General features: G+C 42.6%; 1 protein-coding gene across 2 annotated transcripts in view; it reads left to right on the top strand.

The window, feature by feature from the left end:
- EXOG (exo/endonuclease G) overlaps window positions 1–11,867 on the top strand; it is a 32,889-nt gene extending 21,022 nt beyond the window's left edge. For both annotated transcript variants that reach the window (XM_046678686.1, XM_046678675.1), the window contains one exon: window positions 9,992–11,867. In XM_046678686.1, coding sequence (XP_046534642.1) covers window positions 9,992–10,453 — 462 coding nt within the window. In that variant the 3' untranslated portion in view covers window positions 10,454–11,867. The remainder of the gene's footprint in view (window positions 1–9,991) is intronic.
- Window positions 11,868–19,832: the final 7,965 nt, after the last annotated feature.

The raw sequence follows: 19,832 nt of genomic DNA, 5'->3' as shown, positions 1-19,832 counted from the left end.
TGAGCTTTGCCTACAGCAAAGGTTGTAAACATAGGCCTCCTAGGGTACATCTAGCCCATAGAGATATTTTATTTGGTTCACATAGTATCTTGTTTTTTAATTAGTTGGTAATGTTTAAATTGGGAGATTTCACATAAATCCAAATTTTAGCTTCTTTTAAAAAAATGAGATGACTCGATCACTCTTGCATATATTCCCATCGGCACCATTCACTAGGTGAGAGTTGGCAACTTTCTCCATAGATTGAGCACATGTTCTTCAATTCCCCATAATCCTCATCTGGCCTATTTGATCCATTTACATTTCCTGTCTAGCCCTTGTTGGTCTTTGTGTTTTATAATCCTGAGTCTATTGAAAATATAAAACCAGCATTTATAGTATTATGAATGTATAAGTAGAATATTTGGACCTGTAAAGAAGTAGATATAATACTATATCATTAAGTCTCTGCCACTTGAGAGAGAAGTATTAACCACAAGCAACAAAAAACTGAGAAGTAGAAAATAAAGGTGGCAGTGTCTTATAATTGCTATTTTGAAAAACATAATGATAAGCTTTTACTTTCTAATTCAGATCATTTAACCTTACCATCATACTATTTTTTAAAAAGGTAAATCAGTGTCTTGAAGACATCATTCTTGGAGCCTTCTGGTCTCTGTTTTAATTTGGACTACTTGTTTCCTCCCTTCCATCCCTTCTTTCCTCCCTCCCTTCTTTCCTTCCTTTCATTCAACAAATATTTATTAAGTTCCCACTGTGTACTTGGCACTGTTCTGAGTGTTTCTGATACAGCAGTGAACAAGGCTGTATGTTATGTGGAGCTTACATTATAGTGGAGTAGATATACAGTAAACAAACTGCCATATAGAAAAATAAAACATGGTAAAGGCTTGTGGTGGGAGTGGAAAAGAAAGATAAGGTAGGCTACTAAGGGGAAGTGACAATGAGCAGAAACCTAAGTGAAATGAAGGAGTAACCTGTTTGAAGAGTTTGCCAGCAAGCACAAAGACACGGGTGAGATTTAGCTTGGCATGTTCAAGGAACAGCAAGAACGCCAGTGTGAGTAGAGCAGAGTGTGCACTGAGGAGAAGTAGGTAAATCAGAGAGGGAGGCAATGGGAAGAAGTCTGGGTTGTGTTGAGATGAGATGCTCTTGTAGGGTTTGGATCAGGACGATGGTATAATCTATTACATTTTTAAAGCCCAATTTGGCTGCTGGATGTAAAGAATAGAAGAATACGCGGACTACTTAAGGCGTTAATGTTGTAGTCAAAATGAGAAATAATAATGACTTGAACAGGATAGTGGTGGTAGAAATGGTGAGAAACGGTCTGATTTAGCATGTGCTTTGCAGGTGGAACTGATAGGACTTCCTGATGGATTAGTTGTAGAGTAAGAGGAGAAGAGTCAAGGATAAAACTTAGGTTTTTAGTCTGAGATGAAGACCAGAGAGGAGCAGATTGTGTTTTGGCTGTGTAAATTTGAGATTATTTGATGTCCAAGTGGAGATACTTACAAGTGGAGTAGGCAGGCTATGAGTTTGGATCTCAGAGGAGAGGTTGGAAGTGGAGATTTGCAGGGGAGTGGTCAGCACAAAGATGATGTTTAATGCTGTGATGAAATCATGTAAGTGACTATAGAAGGGAGAACAGATCTGAGGTCTGAACCGTGGGGTACTCGGACATTTAGAGGTTGAGAAGAGGAGGATCCAGCAAAGGAGACAGAAGGAGCAACCTTTGAGGTAGGAGGAAAATCAGGGGAGAGTGGTGTCCCGGAAGCCAAGTGAAGAAAGCATTTCAAGGAAGGAATGATGGGGTGAGAACTGATCATTGGCAAACTCAGTAAGCTGTTTTAGTTTTAAGTCAGCTGCGCATCTGTCGTTGTTTCTTTTCATTACACTCCTAGCTTAGGTACACTTTATCTTGACACCACCCCTCCTTAGATTCCTTTTTTTCCTGTTGTTGGAGTACATCCTCAGATTCTTTCTGGAAGAGTCATTGGATGGCAATGTCTAAGTCCTTGCTTGTCTGAAAATGTCCTAAAACTCTGGCAGTGAGACTCAGGAATCTGCATGTATGACAGGCTCTCTAGAGCAATTTTGTAGACACCTTAAGGTTTGAAAACCATTTCTTTAGAGAGAATTTTCTTAGTTTCATCCTGGAGGCAGGACAAAGGCCTGCTACTTTTGTTGGTTGCACAGTAATTCTGTAGATGGGTTTTTCTGTCTCATCTTGATTTTTGACATCCTTTACTTAGTGGAGCACAACTTAAGGGGCTGTGAAAGTCTTAGTTTTGGCTCCTTCCTCTTTGTTTTGTCTAACAGTGTCATCATATCCATCTTCCGGAAGGTCAGGGCTCTTCTTAGTCCAGTAATATACTACTCTGTCATTCTCAGCACTTTCATGAATGTGTTCATACCTATTTACTGCCTGTGTATATATATTTTTTTACTTGGAGGGAGGGAAGAGCAAAAGCCTGGGCTCAGGTTGTCATCTTAAACTGGAAACTCACTTTAATCTTTATTCATTAGTTTTTTGCACAGCCTTAGCAAAGCAAGTTGATATTTTTTAACGTTTTATTTTGAAATAATTCCAAATTTATAGAAATGTTACAAGAACAATAGAAAGAACTCCCCTATATCTTTTCTTAGATTCATTAGTTGTTAACGTTTTGCAGCATTTGTACCCCCCATGCATACACCTATTTTTATTATTTTCTGAACCATTTGAGAGTTAGTTGCAGATATCTTGTTCCTTTCCTGCTAAATACTCCATTCTCTCACATAACCACACTATAATTAGCAAATTCATGAAATTCAACATATAAGAATATTATGCAGTATACAGTCCATATTCAGATTTTGCCAATTGCTCCAATAATGTCCTTCATGCCATCTTTTTTCCCTGATTTAGGATGCAATCCAGGATCATGCATTGCATTTAGTTGTGATGTCTCTTTAGTCTCCTTTAATCTGGAACAGTTAGTTCCTCAGCCTTTTTGTCTTTAATGACGTTGAGATTTTTGAAGAATACAGGCTAGTTGTTTTGTAGTATGTTCTTCAAATTGGGTCTGCCTGTTGTTTCTTTATTAAATTCAGTTATGTTTCTGGCAGAACACCTTAGCACTGATCTTGTGTGCTTCTCAATGTATCACATCAGGATGCACGTGATGTCAGTTTGTCCTGTTATTGATGATATTAACTTTGATCACTTGATTAAGGTGGTGTCCTCCAGATTTCTTCACTGCCGTGTTACCATTTTCCCCTTTGAAATTAATCAGTAATCTGTGGAAATACTTTGAGACCATCTAAGTATTTTTTTCCTCTTCAAACTTTTACTCACTAGGTCTTAGCATCCATGGATGATTCTTGCCTGAATCAGCTATTGCTACTTTAGTTGCTAAGTGACGATTTTCTAATTCTTACTCCTCCTACATTTATTACTTGACATTCTACTGTAAGGAAGAGCTTTTCCTTCCTATTTATTATCAGTGTGAACTCATGGGCTTTTATTTTATTCACTGAGTTCTAATCAGTTTACTGAGTATTCCTTTTGATACTCAAATTGTCCCAGATTTGGCCAGCGGGAGCTCCTTTAAGCTGTCTCCTGTGTCTTTTTGACTCGTCTTCATCATATTTTTAGCACTTCCTACTTCCTGACATAACACATGATGTTCCATACTCATCTTGGCCAAACTCTGAGGTCAGCCATTTCTCTAAGGAGCCATGATTCCTTTTAATGGGGGGGAGATTGGTATTTAGAAACCAAGATCTGGATGACAAGTTGATTCTTGAGTGCTCGGTCTGCTGTTTGGCTTGTCATGTGTGTTCACCACATTTATTTTTAGCCTTTTATAGTGGTGGAGAGCCCCAAGGAACATAGTACACAAATTCTATTGCCTTTAGTGGCTCACTGTTGGGAAGGCCTTTTTTCTCCATCTTCAATGTTCCTGTGTTTTTTTGAGAAGGAGATTTATAGACCCTGGTCATAAGAAAACAACTAACTGTGTTTGTGTACGTGTATGTAAGGTTGAATGTTGATAGGAATCTATATCCTTGGAGAGGCATATAGTTTTTCATCTTTCTTGGAATCACATCAAAGTGACATCTACTTTTATATATTTATATTTTTCACTAACAGTTTCTCTGTAATAATATGGCTTTTGTTAGATTTGGCATTATTTTTCAGATCAAACTTGATTTCAGGTGGAATTTTAAACTTAAGAATCTTTGGTATATCTATTAACATGAAAGCAAAATATGATCCTTTAGTAAATTAAACTGAAAACATTGTCTCAGAGCTTGCCATTTTAAGAATGAAGATGGGCTAAAAATTTTATATGTATGCATACACATATAAACACATATAAACATGGGAGGCAAAGCTAGACAAGGGGAGGAGATAGGAAAACGTAGGATATGTGCTGAGAAATGGTAAGTTCCTCAGATAGTGGGATTAGAACATTCATGTGGGAAAGGAGACAAAAATGAAAGGAACAAGCGGTTGGGGCCCAGTGGCAGAAATCTTGAATGCCCAGCTAAAATGTTCAGGCTGTTTTCTAGTAATTCATAATAAGACAGTTACGGATAAATCCATGTCCTTAGTGATGCTGAGAAAGAGGACACAGCCTTATCCAGCCCTAGAGACCAGTTTGTTCCTCTCAAGGAATAAATGTTTGAATTGTGAATTCCTGTTTCCAAGGGAATGTCTTGCAATTATATATGGCAGTTCAGAATGCCTGGAAAGTGTTTTGTTTTCTCAGGTCCAGCCATTTAATATTTATTGCTTGTTTACAACTACACCCTGAACCTTATTTTAGGAGAATGTAGCTAATAAAAACAAGGGTATTTATTTAGTTTTCTCTCTAGGCTTTGAAGCATATTTGTGCATACTTTGGAGGAAGTGAAGCAAATGAACTGATATTTATTGAGAGCCATATATACCACACAGTATGTCAGTAGCTTTATACATGCTATCTCAATCAGTCCTCAGAAACAGCCCTTACAGAAAAGTAGTGGCAATCTTCTATGTTATACGAAGGAAATTGAGGTTTGGAGGGGTCAAGTCCAAGTCATATATGTAATAATTGTCAAAGGGGAGATCCAAACATTGGTCTGTCTGATTTGTTTGAGAATTGCCAATCATTCAGAGCATTGTTCTTTGAAGCTCTCAAAAGTCTATAGTAAAGGGATTCTGTGCTCTTTAAATATAGAAGCTTAAGGCCAGGAGGTGAAGATGGTTTGGATGGAGGGCAGTTACAAGTGATATTTGCTAGCATGCAAAAATAAGAACAGAAAATGGGCCAAGAGGAGGATTCCTTATAGCCAGGCAGAAATGTCTGTTAGAATATGTAGGAAAGGAACACAGCATCATAGGACTTGAGTGAATGTGAGCCTAAGGGAAGATTAGTAGCAGTGATTTTATCAGAAGTGAGTCATCTGACAGCTCTAATCAGAATCACCCCCTTTATTATAGCTGAGGTCATCCATGTGCTTTCCCTGATGTGCCTGTTTCAAGAAGATATTGATTCCAGACAAGTGAAACATACCTGCAGATTCTGGCCTGAACATTATAATTGACCTGACAAGAAAGTGAGCTTCAGATTTTACAACCTGGTGGTGGTGGTGGTGATAAGGTTAGAAGTACTTAACAGTCTGTGTTTCCTTCTATGGCATTACTTTCTAAACTTCCACCAGTTCCTGGAGGGGAAGGAAATTGAAAACATGCCAGCAGGGATCTTGAGGCATCACCTGAAGTGATCAGGGAGTAATTTTTTTGGAAATCTCCTGTTTTGTCTTTAGGCAGATCTTTTGTTTATTTCCATATCTTCTTGTTTCAGTTGAAAAATAAGTTATTTTACTGGTTAAGTATCTCCTTACCAGTAGATAATCTCCAGGTAGAACCGACTGTCTGGGAAGATGGTGTTTGTTTTACTGTGACTTTGCAGTCTCCCCCCTTGCCCAGAGCAGGGACCCCCGTGCCAGAAGCACTGTCTCCCAGGGTTTGCGCTGCTGCACAAGCACTTGCAGAGGCCTTATAGCTAACACAAGGGGCTGGCCACATTGCTCTTGACTTCCCATGCCTTATGACTCCCTCACTTTTCTTGTTTCTCTGTCCTCTCAGGTATGGATTCCCTATTTATCACACCATCGTGGTTTCTTTCTTTCATTTGATCGGCATGACATTTTACGGGCTTGGTCTCTTGATGTGTCCAATAGTTTTATTTTTGGAATTTCTTTTTTTGTCTTACTAGGGGAATGTAACCAAATATATCTGTCTGATTCCAGCAGGTACATATTTTTTCCTCATGATGCTGCTTCATGTTTCATTTAAGGCACAATTGCTGTATATATGACATGACAAATGGCAGACTTAGCCTGGGTATGTTTGTTGCCAGTCTCTTCTGGCACTGAGTCAGCATGAAGGCCCATCTCTGTGTGTGCGGAGTTGGGAAAGCGGGGAGCAAATCATCATTTCTGTCTCTTGGATGGAGGAAACAAGCTCAGGCTAGCATATACGAAAACTAACTTCAGGTCACAAATGAGTGCCAGCTTTATGGCTGTTACATATATTGTATTTTCCAGTCACTCCCATTTGATTTCCAGTTTTTGTTACAATCTTGACAAGAGTTCAGTGCTTTTTGGTAATTTAACAGCAGCGAGGATTTCCTTTGTAAAGTATTTTTATACCTAAATCTTATATGAAAAGAATTGTTGTTGCTTTACTGATACTAAAGACTTGGTTCATGTTAAGCCCTCACATCCTTTGTTCAGGGCTTTGTGTCCAACCTGGTTTTTCCTGAAACTTTATTGTCTGCCTTGCTTGATCTCATGTTTCCATACTCTCCCTCTGCAGAACTGTCTTTTGTACCAAGTGAAATTGCATCCCTATCTTTTGAATGGCATTCACCACATAAATAGCTTTTTACATAGGTTTTGCAGATTTTTAAATCTTTTTTTTTTTTTCTTTGTAACTAATCTGTCTTTGTAGCTTCCTGACTTTTCTATGAGATAGGCAGCATGGGGATTGTTATTACCTGTTTTATGAAAGGAGAAAGAAGATACCAGTGAATGTAACTTGCAGCCTAGGGGTAAAGCCAGACTTGACCAGGTCTCTGGGGTTCCAATCCACTGACCCATTCTCCTTCAGTATCATAGTAGTTTCTAGAAACATTTTCTGAAATTCTCTCAGTTTTCCCAAAATTGGGAAAAATTTATTATGTAGGTTGAGTTTTCTACAAAGAAGAAGATAGCTCTAAAATATTTTTGGATTTTTATTTTAAATCTTAAATTCAAGTAAGAAACAATCAGTTTTCTGAATTTCCAAATAGGACTGGTCCCTATATTAGATAGGTTAAAGATGTTAACTTCCTTAGAACAAAACAGACTGAATCAGAGAAGATAGTGAGTGGCTAACTTTTCATTTTTCTCTTTATTTCTAGGGATAGTGTTTTACTCCTCTTTGTTGAAATATTGTGAGAAGGTCATGGGTGGAAGAATCACACCTTGTGTTCTTAGAATTTCTGTGTCCATGAGGTTTCTCAAAAATAATAATGGAGGTCCTCTAGCTATTGTGAGAGTTTTTGAAAACCTAGTAGAAATGGTGCATTTCCATGAGGTAAAGCCATGACTCTTAAAATGTCAAAATTGGCTGGAATTTAATGAACCTGATTAGAAACCCTGGTTGGCAGCAAATGGACATGACCAATTAATTATTTTTGAAAATTACTATTTGTTTGTAGACAAAGAATCCATGAGGAGAGAAAATAATCAAGTAAATGGCCTCGAAGCCTCATATTTGGTGTCTGAGAACTGTGCTGCAATGATGGAGGATGTCCACCAGGTGGCACCAAGAATTTGCTTAACTATGGCTCCCTAGTTAGTGCCTGGAACACATGGAGCCCATTTAAACTTCTCCCTTCCTGTGAACTATGGTTCGACTACAGTTGTAGCCTCACTTCGGGTCCTTGACTTCCCCTGTACCCACCCCTTTAATGCTGTTGCTTGTGCTCTGTCTTGGCATCTGACCACATTCTGCCTAATGAAAGCTGTGGGTTTTGACCCCTTCTCTAGATGGAAAGCTTCTTGAGAGCAGACACTAGCTGCATTCACTTTAAAGTGTCTTCCCTTCTTTACAGTTATGTGCTGTATAGTGATGTTTTGGTCAATGACAGACCACATATACGACAGTGGTCCCGTGAGATTAGTCCCGTATACCTTAGGTATGTAGTAGGCTGTACAATCTAGGTTTGTCTAAACACTCTCTGTGATGTTTGCACAATGATGAAATCGCCTAATGACACATTTCTCACAACATATCCCCGTCGTTAAGCAGCGCATGGCTATTTCCAGCAGTGCCAGGCATAGGACCTCTGAGTTGCACCATTGAATTACCATCTGGTAGTGATCTGTGGACTAATTGTGAACCTCCATAGAGTTCACCTTCAGTATATTTTTCACCTGAGAGAGTATGTTTATTTTCCCAGTTGCATAAATGGCTTATTGGGGTGGGGTGGATTTCATGTCTGTAAGTTGGGTAGTTTCATATACTTTAAACTCCGCCCTGACCAACCACTTTCACTAACTTCAAAGACAGTTATAGAAAATCATTCCTGTGGATGAGTCGGTCTTCCCTGCATCCCTCTAGTTGGTCTTGGCAGTGGGACCTTCATGCATGCCAGATAGCAGATGGCCATGGAGTTCTTAGGCTGTGTGCCGTGTAGGTAGGAGCTTGGGAAAAGCAGAAAAAAATCTTTTGCAGATCTCATTCCTCTGCCTTATCTGAGCTCCCAGCAGGACTTCATGTAGCAGGCAGGTTTGATTAGGAAGTAATGCCCACTCTTACCAAGGAAGGGCCAGGGAGGAGCAGTAGTCTTAAGAGTGTATTGTAGTTGGATTGTGTCATTTTACTGGAGACCATTAAGGAAATGGATGTTCAGTTTTTCTTTTTCAGAAAACAGATATGGCTTTTAAGCCAATTGGAAGGAAATTTGAAAAGATTTTATAACAATGTTATTTCGTTATTACAGCCATCCTACACAGGCAACCAAGTTGTTTTCAGGCCCCACCCTGACTCTGGCTTCTTCATTGTGTAGATACCATTCCAGAGTGTTTGATTTGGTGACACATTCAGAAGTTCTGTGTTTGATAGCAGGCCCAAGAGTGTGCAAAACTCTGAGCAGACAACATTTACATTTACTTTAGTTAAAAAATGAACCACATTCTAGGTGATATTGGAGATAGTAATACCAATGTGGTGTGTCTGACTGCTTCTCTAAAGTCTCTTTGTTTAGCTCCCTAGTGAATTTGATAAACTAAGGCCATATTTTTATTTCTAGAGCTGGGAGTTCCCAAGCTGGCAGTTTTTTTTTGTTTTTTTTTTTTAAAGATTTTATTTTTTCCTTTTTCTCCCCAAAGCCCCCCGGTACATAGTTGTATGTTCTTCGTTGTGGGTTCTTCTAGTTGTGGCATGTGGGACGCTGCCTCAGCGTGGTCTGATGAGCAGTGCCATGTCCGCGCCCAGGATTCGAACCAACGAAACACTGGGCCGCCTGCTGCGGAGTGCGCGAACTTAACCACTCGGCCACGGGGCCAGCCCCCCAAGCTGGCAGTTTTGACCTTTGAATGGTTAGAGTACCGTAAGTTCTGATTATGAGATGAAGAGAAAATGACAGCTTTTCTTGTCCATTAAAAATCCAGGACTCACTCATGGCAGTCCTTTGTTCTTTGTCTGCAAACAGAGCAGAGAAGGTGACCTCTGCTCTTTGGGATGGCATTATTTTAAAAAATGATCAGAATCTACTTGTTAGGTGCTCATCTCTGTGAATCTATATTTTGGTTTATTATTACCTTTGGCAGTTGAATTTAAATTCATTGGGCTGGAGTGGGGTAGCTTATAAGTGTATTTTCAGAAATGCATCTAAAGTCTTTCGGGAAGAATTTGGGATCTGGCTAGCATAAATTAACATTGCTAATATGACTGCTTTGTTTCTAGGTGATTGGTGAGGACAATGTGGCAGTCCCCTCACACCTTTATAAGGTGATCCTGGCTCGCAGAAGCCCGGTGTCGACTGAACCTCTGGCACTGGGTGCCTTCGTGGTGCCCAATGAAGCCATTGGCTTCCAACCTCAGTTAAGTGAATTCCAAGTGAGCCTTCAGGACCTGGAGAAGTTGTCAGGACTGGTGTTTTTTCCTCATTTGGATAGAACTAGTGATATCAGGAATATCTGCTCTGTAGACACCTGTAAGCTCCTGGATTTCCAGGAGTTTACTCTGTACCTGAGCACAAGAAAGATTGAAGGGGCCCGATCAGTACTCAAACTGGAAAAGGTCTTGGAAAATTTGAAGAATGCAGGGATTGAACCAGATGATTACTTCATGAATCGCTATGAGAAGAAACTAGAAGAACTCAAAGCTAAGGAGCAGTCAGGAATGCTGGAGAGAAAGCCATCTTAGTTTTTATCTCAGAAGATGTGTGATATCATCTGTGGTGAAGCAGGCATGCCCTCTTCAAGCTAATGTATTTTAGAGGGCTTGCTTTAAAGAAATGATGGAACTCTAAATTGAAGATAAAATTTCTCCCTAAATGATGAAAAATCTAAAATTTTCTGGTCAGTATTTTATTTGACCTAGGAACTGATTATTAAGGAAACTGTCACACCTGCAGAGGGAGGGCTGATCTTGTGTCAAGTTAACAGGAGGACTGTGTCCACAGGCTGACACTGTGTTTGCGTCCCTCTGGATGTATGGTATGTGAAGGCATTTTATTTTTGTGTCTCCAAATTGTACCATGTGTTTGATGTATCTGTCAGGCTTCTTGGAACCCAATATTGTACATTTTCTTTCCCTAGCTCCTGAGTTGATCTTAGAGCTTTTAGAAATCCTCTATGCATTATCCTGCCCACATGTATTATATATTTATTTCTTGTTCCTCCTCTTGTGGACCTGCCTTTCCTCCACTTCTGTCATATAGAAGCACTCACAATTATGTTTTCTGCTCACTTAGTGTGTTCTGTATGCTGAGCTCAATGTATTATCTTACAGTGACCCTCTGAGGTAAATACCATGGGTACTTACTGCACCCATGAGGAAATTGAGGCTTAGATACCTTGCCCAAGGTTCACCTTTACAGAGAAGTAACCCACAAGGTATGAGGCATGCAGGGCTAAGAGAAGAAAGACAGCATGAGGTAGATTCAAATCTTTCTTGACACAGAGACTTCTGACTCAGAAATAACACACCTATGTGGGTATCTGTGATCCCGGAGCCCGCTGGGTTAGAGGGGTCTGGTTTCTTGTCTGCCATCAAGCCAGAGTGTCCTCTGACTTGAAGCCTCCTTAGCTCTTTAGGAAGAAACAGTCACAGGCATTTGAAGAGGACAGTGCTTTGTGTGGTTCATCAGAGGCCCTACTTGCCTCCAGGGATGCAATTCTTTTAGTGACTAGATGGTGCCAAATTGATGCATTCTTTTTTTCCCAAGTGAGCTTTTTGTTCCAAAGATTATGGAGCCTAAGAAGGGTGTGTGCCCACAGATCCACCAGCCCATGATTTGCTTGCTTTGTGCCTGCTTGGCTACCCAGGGAGCATAGGGCAGTTGGTGCTTTGGACCAAAGACCCAATGACAGTTAGGTCTGGAGGAAGCAGTGGCTGTTTTTCTGAGCCAGATCTCTAGATTTAGGTTTATGCAGAATCCTTTCATAGGCCATCATAAGTATAAGCAGTAAAATATCTTAAATAGGGCATAGGAACTTGTCGAAATGTGTCTCATCACTGCTCTCTTTCCAACTGATATTACAAGAACAGTTTTTGTGGCGTTGTGTTTGTCTCACAGAAATGCTGAGGCTTTACAATAAAGGTAAGATGATAATGATTGATCTCTTCTGCTCCTTTATTTGGGTAAAAAAAAAAAGAAGTTGGGTGGGTGGGGTCAGAACTCTGTAGCCTGATTAGTACCATTCTGTTTTATCACACTGTTCCCCATTAGCTTGTGCCAGTCCTTCTCAGGGACAAAGAACCAAAATGTCACTGTGACCAAAAAATCTGTTACTTTCTCTCCTCATTGGAGTTGTGATGGTGGGACCTGAGTGTTCCTCCAGGAGCCTGAGGGGGCGGCTCTGTGGGAGAAGTCCTGTACCTACCACCCATCTCTAGAGGCTCGCCCCCATCGTCTTTCCCCCAGGCCTGTCACTGTGCTTTTTTCTGACCTGAATTTCCAACAGCCTTCTCACTCCTGCCTCTCTGCCTAGATGGTGGAGAATCTTTATTTCTAGATCAATAACTGAAAGTGTTTTATGTTTTTAGTTCCTAAGAAAAATGCTACCTGCTCGTTGTGAAAAATAGAGATAACTGCTCATAATAAAAAAAATGCAGTCTCCCAATCTTTATATGTAAACGTTTTGTTTGTATACACTAGCGATGCTTGAATTGTCGTCTCAACACTTCCATTAAGAATTCTTCCAAAACAAACTTTAAAATGTAAGTATTGAGTAGAGCTTAGATCACTTCAGCCTCCCCTACTGGGACTGCTGGTTATTTGGACTCAGATGCAGCTGATCCCTAGGCCTCTCCCCAGTATCAGGTGTGTCCCTCTGATCAAAGATGCAAGCACCTCATTACCAAACCTGAGCAAATCACCATCCAATTGGTCCCTCCCTGGGTCTGGGTCCAGCCAAATTCTTAGGCTGAGCCTTGGACTCTGCCTTCTGTTCTGTTTACGCACAGGGAGTACCTGGTCCGAGAGAAAGGCTGCTGTACAAGAATGGCTGGTCTGGGTGGGCTGTGCTGCTGGAAGCCCTCATCTGTGGGTGAGGGAGCTCACTCCCTAATGTCTTTCCACCCCCGGTGACATCTTTATTTTGAGACTCCAGGCTCTGGTTTCTGGATTGAGGCTGTTTCACCAATATTGTATGCAGCAAAGGTGGACCTTGTGCAAGTGGCAAAGGTAGAATGGGTGAGCTAGTGCCTTAAATACCTGCTAGCACTGGCACCTTGGCACCTTGACCTTCAAATAACTGAAAACCTCTGTTGCTCCTTCAGGCCTTTGAATATCTGCCAGCTGGAGAAACATAGTCTATTCATGAGAGAATAGCTTCCTGCAGAGCTGGGCTCAGCCTGCGACCCTGCTCTTAGAATGGTCCTGAATATTGCCATGTCACCTGTGTTCCCTGGCCTCATTCTTGTGACTACATAAATGTCATTGACATCAACATCACAAATCTCAAACTTTCTTTCAGCAGCCCATCGCTGACCCCATCTCTGCACCCAGAATCTGCTTTTCTGTTCCCTGCTCACTCCTTCACTCCTCCACCCTGTGTGCCCTTCCCCATTCTGGGCCGTCCTGCACACTCCACCTTCCTCCTTGATTCTCACTCTTAATTCTAGTGGAGATGGTCAGAGGTGAGCTCACATCAGCCTTGGAATTCCTGCTCCTGCCTACCTTCATGCCCAGCCTCTCAATACAGCCTGCTCTTTTGGTCATCATTCATGGAGATTATCCATCAGGGGATCCAGAGCTTCTTTTTCCAGTCCAGCCCACTTCCAGGGACCAACCCTCAGGTCATCAGAGAGGGCCAGGCAGGGTGAACCACACTTTGACTTGGGCCTATATAATTTATAGCAGTGGGGAAATGGTGGTAGGGGGGCTTCTCTTTGTGTTTTTGAACATGCCAACATGGCCTAGTGTCTGGTCTGCCCCTGAGTGCACAGTACCTCTAGGGGTCACTGTGGCCTAATGCCATACTGCAAGACTCAGAATCTCAGCTGTGACCCCACCTCAGCACAACCTCCAGCTCTGTAAACTGCAAAAGACGTAGTCTGCCTCAGACATCAGGCTCCAGGCTCTTGACTCAATGGAACAGCAGAGGTTATCGTGTCTGGTGGGCCTCATGTTTGGCTCACATCAGAATAGCCTAGATAGCTAAGTTTCCCCCCCAATTTTATTTTGAAAAATTTCAAACCTACAGAAGAGTTGAAAGAAGAGTACAATGAATGTAGTCTCTGTCAATATTTTGTCTTATTTGCTTTCTCTTTTTTTCTTGAACCATTTAAAAATAATTCATTATTAAAAAAAAAAGTTGTAGACATGACACCTCACTTTTTATTACTTTGACCTGTATCACCTAAGAATAAAGACATTACCCTATATTTCCAGAATGCTACTATCATATGTAAGAAAAGTATCAAGAATTGAATATCATCTACTAAAAATCTCTATTAAAACTTGCTGACCAGCCCTGATGGCCTAGAGGTTAAAGTTTGGCACGCTCTGCTTCAGTGGCCTAGGTTCCGTTCCCAGGCAGAGAACCACAACCACTTGTCTGTCAATAGCCATGCTGCAGTGGCAGTTCACACAGAAGAACTAGAAGGACTTATAACTAAAATATACAACTGTATACTGGGGCTTTGGGGAGAAAATAAAAAAGGAAGATTGGCAACAGATGTTAGACTCTCTTGGCAAAAAAAGGATTTTGATTCAGCTATAGCTGGGTTTGCTCCTTAAAAAAAAAACTTGCTTAGGTGTTCCCAAAATATCTTTCATCCTTTTTTAAAAAATCCAAGTTTTAATCAAAGTTCACATATTGTCTATTTTGTTATTATTTCTAGTCTCTTAATCTAGAACAGTCTGCCTAGTAAGCTTCAAAAAAATATAGATTCTCCAACCCCACCCTTGAAGATTTTGATTCAGCAGGTCTCATTTGAGACTGGGATCTATATTTTTTAAACAAGCAACACTGGTAATTCTGTTGATTAACCAGGATTTGGAACCAGACCATGCCCTCTGCCCTCACTCTCCCACAGCACATGTTGCCTAGACAAGAGTCCTCTGGGGAGAAGATGGTCTTTGAGCTTGTGAATATCGAGAGAACTTTGTCCCATTCCTTTGGGCCCCCAGGTACCCAATTTCCTTTATAATAGAGCTTCATAAAATTAGGCTGAAATCTTCCGAGTGATTCCTACCTGTCAATGACAGGTCCTGATGGCCATTCCAAGCTACACAGAACTGGCTGCACCCGCTTTCACCTGATAGTCCTTTAGAGATAGGAAGCTCATAAAGGTATTAGGGCATCTCATTTCATGCTCAGGCACTCATGGATTTCAGATCCTTCCTCGTGATTTTATGTGCCCTTGTGGTATGGCAGCTACATCTGGGCAAAGCACTCAGGATGCAGTGATAGCAGTGCTGAATTGAGTGGAGGGGTTGACCTCCCTTGTAAGGGACACTCTACTTTGCTCACTATACCATTGGTTCATCTGGAACTTGCTCCAACTAACTGCTCTAGGTCTTTTTCACGTGATCTACTGTCGCATCACTTTCCCATCATGCTCTTACGTAGTCAATTTTTAGAACACAAATGTGGGATTATGTGTATGCCCAACTGTTAAGATTTCATTTTATTATAGTTTCTACCCATCTTCAAGTAAGTTGACGTTCTTGATGATCCTGATTTGGCCATCTGACATGTTAGGTAAGCCTCCCAGCTTTGAGGTTGCAGATTGGATAAACAAGCCTTCATTGTATCTGTTAAAAACATGGAATGTCTGAGACAGAGCTAGAGAATTTCCCTTTGGTAGAAAATTCATTTTACATGGCAACCTGCTTCACACACTCACGCAAAAAGTTTCATGTGATAATGTGCTCTGATATTTTCTGAGTTCAACTCTATTTCTTTAAAAAGGAAAACAGCACTAAATTGATTGCACAATGCAGAAATAGGTCTTCATCACAATTTGCCTGTAAGTCTCTCTGGGACAGGGAGAGTGCTTGTTGCATCTCTGGGTCCACATAGCATAGCTGGACCAACGGTTTGAACACCTGCAGCACGTGGGGAGGTACACTTGGGTCCCCATCCTGCCTTCCTACTTACCAGCCAGGCAGCCTTGGGCAATTGACTTCATACTTCTGAAAGGTTCCTCATCTGGGAGCAGGTCAAGAATGACCAGCAAGATTGAGGATTGAATAACATATGCACTTTGGCAAACCCTTAATAAATGGTAGCCAGTTACTGTGAATTCTTGCGAAGCATTATCAGAGACTACCATCGACAGTCTTTAAGTCCCCCTAAAATTCGAATGTTGAAACATACTCTCCAGTGTGATGGTGTTAGGAGGTGGGGCCTTTTGGAGGTGATTAGCTCTGCCCTCAGGAATAGATTAGTGCCCTTGTAAAAGAGACTTGAGAGCGCTACTTTGCCCCTTGTGTCATGTGAGGATACTGCGGAAAGGTGGCTGAATCAGAAAGCAGGCCCTCAGCAGACAACTAGATCTTGATCAGCGCCTTGATCTTGGACTTCTCAACGTCCAGAACTGGGAAATAAATTTATGCTGTTTATAAGCCACCCAGTCTATGGTATTTTGTTATAGTAGCCTGAACTGACTAAGACGGTGACTGACGAAGGTCATCTTGTCCTGAGAAGAAGGACAGAGCCTGATCTTAGTATGGTGTAAAGCTCTGCACAGGACCAGGTGGAAGCAATTCTGTTTCTCCCCAACCCTAAGACTATATCTGTTGCTACTAACCTTTTGACCATGTTAGTGTTTTGTAGTTTACAAAGTGCTTTCACATCAGAGCTTATTCAGTCCACCATTTGAATTGCTGCTGTTCATCCCGTCTCACAAATGAGGAAACAAACTCCAGGACTTTATGACTTATGAAGGTTTCCTGGCTCCCAGTCTAATTGCCCTCCACTGGCCAAGGTTGTTGCAGTTATTTTAATTTGCTTTGTAATTCAGTCATTTGTGCACTTACTCATTTTAGCCCTACAAGGCCCTGCTAACTTCCTGGAGGCAGAGAAATAATGGAGTTGACTCCCTTCCGGGGCCTCCAGAGGGATCTGTAAATAATACTTGCTCAAAAAATGTTTTGGCGTTACCAACAATTCAGAAAAGTTGAGCTTGTCTTGCTTGAGTCACAATGTACTCATTGTCCCTGTGAGGGACCCCGGAAAGATGGGGACTAGGGCCCAGCTGGTGGCTCAGTCCCCCTACAGGGACCATTTAGACCAGCTGAGGACAGAGTGAGAACTGCTGTGAGGAAGGCATCTCAGAGGAGGAAGGAAGGCATGTGTTGGTCTGTAAGTGTCCCGCTAGGGCCCTTGTAGGCCGGCCCGGATGAGTAGGGCCCGGATGAGTAGAGCGGTACCAGAGGTCCTGTGTCTCAGATAACCCTGGGGCACTGAGCATTGCTTCCAGCAGGCTTGAGTTCCAGGGCAGTTTCCCTAGAGCACCCTTCATCAGGCTCTGCAGGGTGTGGTTTCTGGTCTGAGGCAGCCTGCCCTGGTGCGAAGATGGGAACAAGGAGGTGGCAGGCAGAGAGTGCTGAGCAGGGGCTTTTGTGTGTTTGGCCCTCAGGGAAACAGAGCTAAAATTAGGTGTTCCAGCTGTGTGCAGGTGTGGAACCTCGCCCCCTCCCCTCCCCCCAACCAGGATCTTGGAATTATTTCTGTTCCCCTCCCCCCTCAGCCCCAGTTCTTTCACAGGCACAAGATGAGCTGTGCTGCCTTTGGTAATGCCGAGGTCCTTTCCACCCAAATGACCTCTGTGGCTGTGGACCTGGGGACAGTGGCAGGCAGTGGCCTTGAGTTTGCTGAGCCTCCCCAGCCCCTCTGAGGCCTCAGCACAGCTGGGGCCCAACTGGCTCCTCCTCAGGCCACTAGGCAGGACAAATGTTTTAGTTGCCTACCACCACCCATGATGGGCTGCTGACTTCTCCCACGAACCTGATTTACGTGCTTTGTGCCCCTCTCACCTCTCTGCCCTCCCTGCCCACCACTTCAGAAGGAACATTGACCCCTTGCCATCTTACCATTCAGACGCTGGCAGGAGACTTTGGATCTCATCTAAGGTCAGTGGAGCCCAGGTCAATATGATGTGTTTGTGTACTCTCTCCCTCCATGAGGCTGAAACTTGAGTAGACTGGCGCTCCTCAGGGATAAATGTCCCCCTCACTCCTGCTTCACTATGGCCCTGGGACTCTGCCTCAGGGGTCCCCAAGCTGAGGCTGAGACCCTTACATGCTCTGGTCTAGGTTCGGGGCTCCTATGTGTACTTGCAATATGATTTTAGGTAAGTGGCATCGCCTTACTCCTAGTTTCCCTATCTGTAACATGAGGGTTGGGCTAGGCAGTCTCCAGGGTCACTCCCTGTTTGGTGTCTTTTAACTGTCCAGGGCAGATCACCTCTTCAAGAAAGGCAGCCTGCAGGGGTGGTTTGCCGGGGAAGCATGCTGGAGCCGGGTGGAGGCCGCAGGGGATAAGTGGGCTGAGGGGCCTCTGAGGAGGTGTGAATGAGGAAGGCAGAGCAGGCCGGTGTGGACAGCCCTGTCCCAGCACTATCTCCCGTCTGTGACACCCTCTCCACACCCCAGCCCTGATAAGCAGGTGTGAGCCACGGCCGCCTTGTGACAGGCCCTTCAGCAGGGAGGGGATGGTGGGGGTCCACTCCGCTTCTGAATTCAGACGTCAGCATCTTCCTCCCCTACCCCATTTCCCATCGGATTGGACAGGGCCAACGAACTGGACATCCTCCCTGCCACTCAGCCCCTGGATTTGAGACTTTGTCTCTGCTCCTAAGGCCTTAACCTCCTTAGGGGTGGTAGGGAACAGACCTCCCTCAGTCCCTTCTGGCAAAGTGCCAAGGAGGAGGATGCCCCTCCATCCCAGCCTACTCCTGCAGTGACTGTGGTGCTGGGGCCTGGCATACCCACTGCTTACCACTGGGTACACCTCAAGGCCAGTCCTCTCGTCTCCTCTCCTCACCCCATCTCCTCCAGTCCCTGTGGCCATCAGCTTTCAGTCATCCTCCCTCAACTCTGGCTTTGGGGCCATTGCTCCATCTGGGCCCACTGCTTTTCTCTAATGCCCCAACCACTGTTCACCAGAAGGCCAAGGCCAGAAACCCCTAATTCTGAGTTTGTGGTCATGGGGGTAGGGGGAGCAGGGAAGGCTGAGAGGAAGAGAAACAGTTTGGAGCTCTAGAGAAGTGGGAGGGGTGGATAAATAGGGCTGGACCAGAGGCTATAGGAAACCTCCTGGGGAGGAGAGTCTTTGCCCAGGCCTCCAAACCTAAGGTACTAAACTCAACTGCCTGCTTTCTCAGTCTCTTTTCTGTGTTCAGATCTGAAGATTATTTTGATTCTCAGGCTGCAACCATTCTGCACCAGGCAGCCCATTCAGTGGGTGTAAGTGTGTGCTCATCCTCTGTGTTCTTGTCCATGGGCCCATTCTCAGCCTCTGCACAGTTTATGAGGCAACAGAACACACTGGCTAAGAGCACAGACTCTTAAGCCAGGCAGATTAACCTGGAGTCAAATCCCAGCTCTGCCATTTTATCAGGTAGGGGGGCGTGGGCAAGTTGCTTAACTGTTCTGTGCCTCAGTTTCTCCATCTGTAAACGAAGATGACAATGTGGATGATAGTACCATATACCTTGTAGGATCGTTTTAAATATTAAACGAACACATGTAAATTAAATTAATTTACATTAAATTAATACATGTAAATTATTTGAATAGTGCCTGGCACAGAGTAAGCTCCATGTAATTGTTGGGCATTATTATTATTTATGTAAATTTTATTTTAATGTAATTTCAAACTTACAGAAAAGTTGCAAGCAATTCTCATCCTTTATGCAGATTCACCATTTATATTTTGCCCATTTATTTTATATTTCTCTCTCTCTACATATGTGTGTGTATAATACACTCTATGTTCAATATTCTGTATGTATACTATACATCATATATATATACATACACACACACTTATTTTTTTTCTGAATCACTTAAGAGTAGTTGAAGACATTACCTTTTTACTCCTAAATACTTCCATGTGTATTGGTA

Source organism: Equus quagga, chromosome 1, assembly GCF_021613505.1.
Source record: "Equus quagga isolate Etosha38 chromosome 1, UCLA_HA_Equagga_1.0, whole genome shotgun sequence".
In the NCBI taxonomy this organism is placed as follows: domain Eukaryota; kingdom Metazoa; phylum Chordata; class Mammalia; order Perissodactyla; family Equidae; genus Equus; species Equus quagga.
The sequence above is the reverse complement of the archived record's forward strand: the minus strand, read 5'-3'. Positions and strand labels throughout refer to the sequence as shown.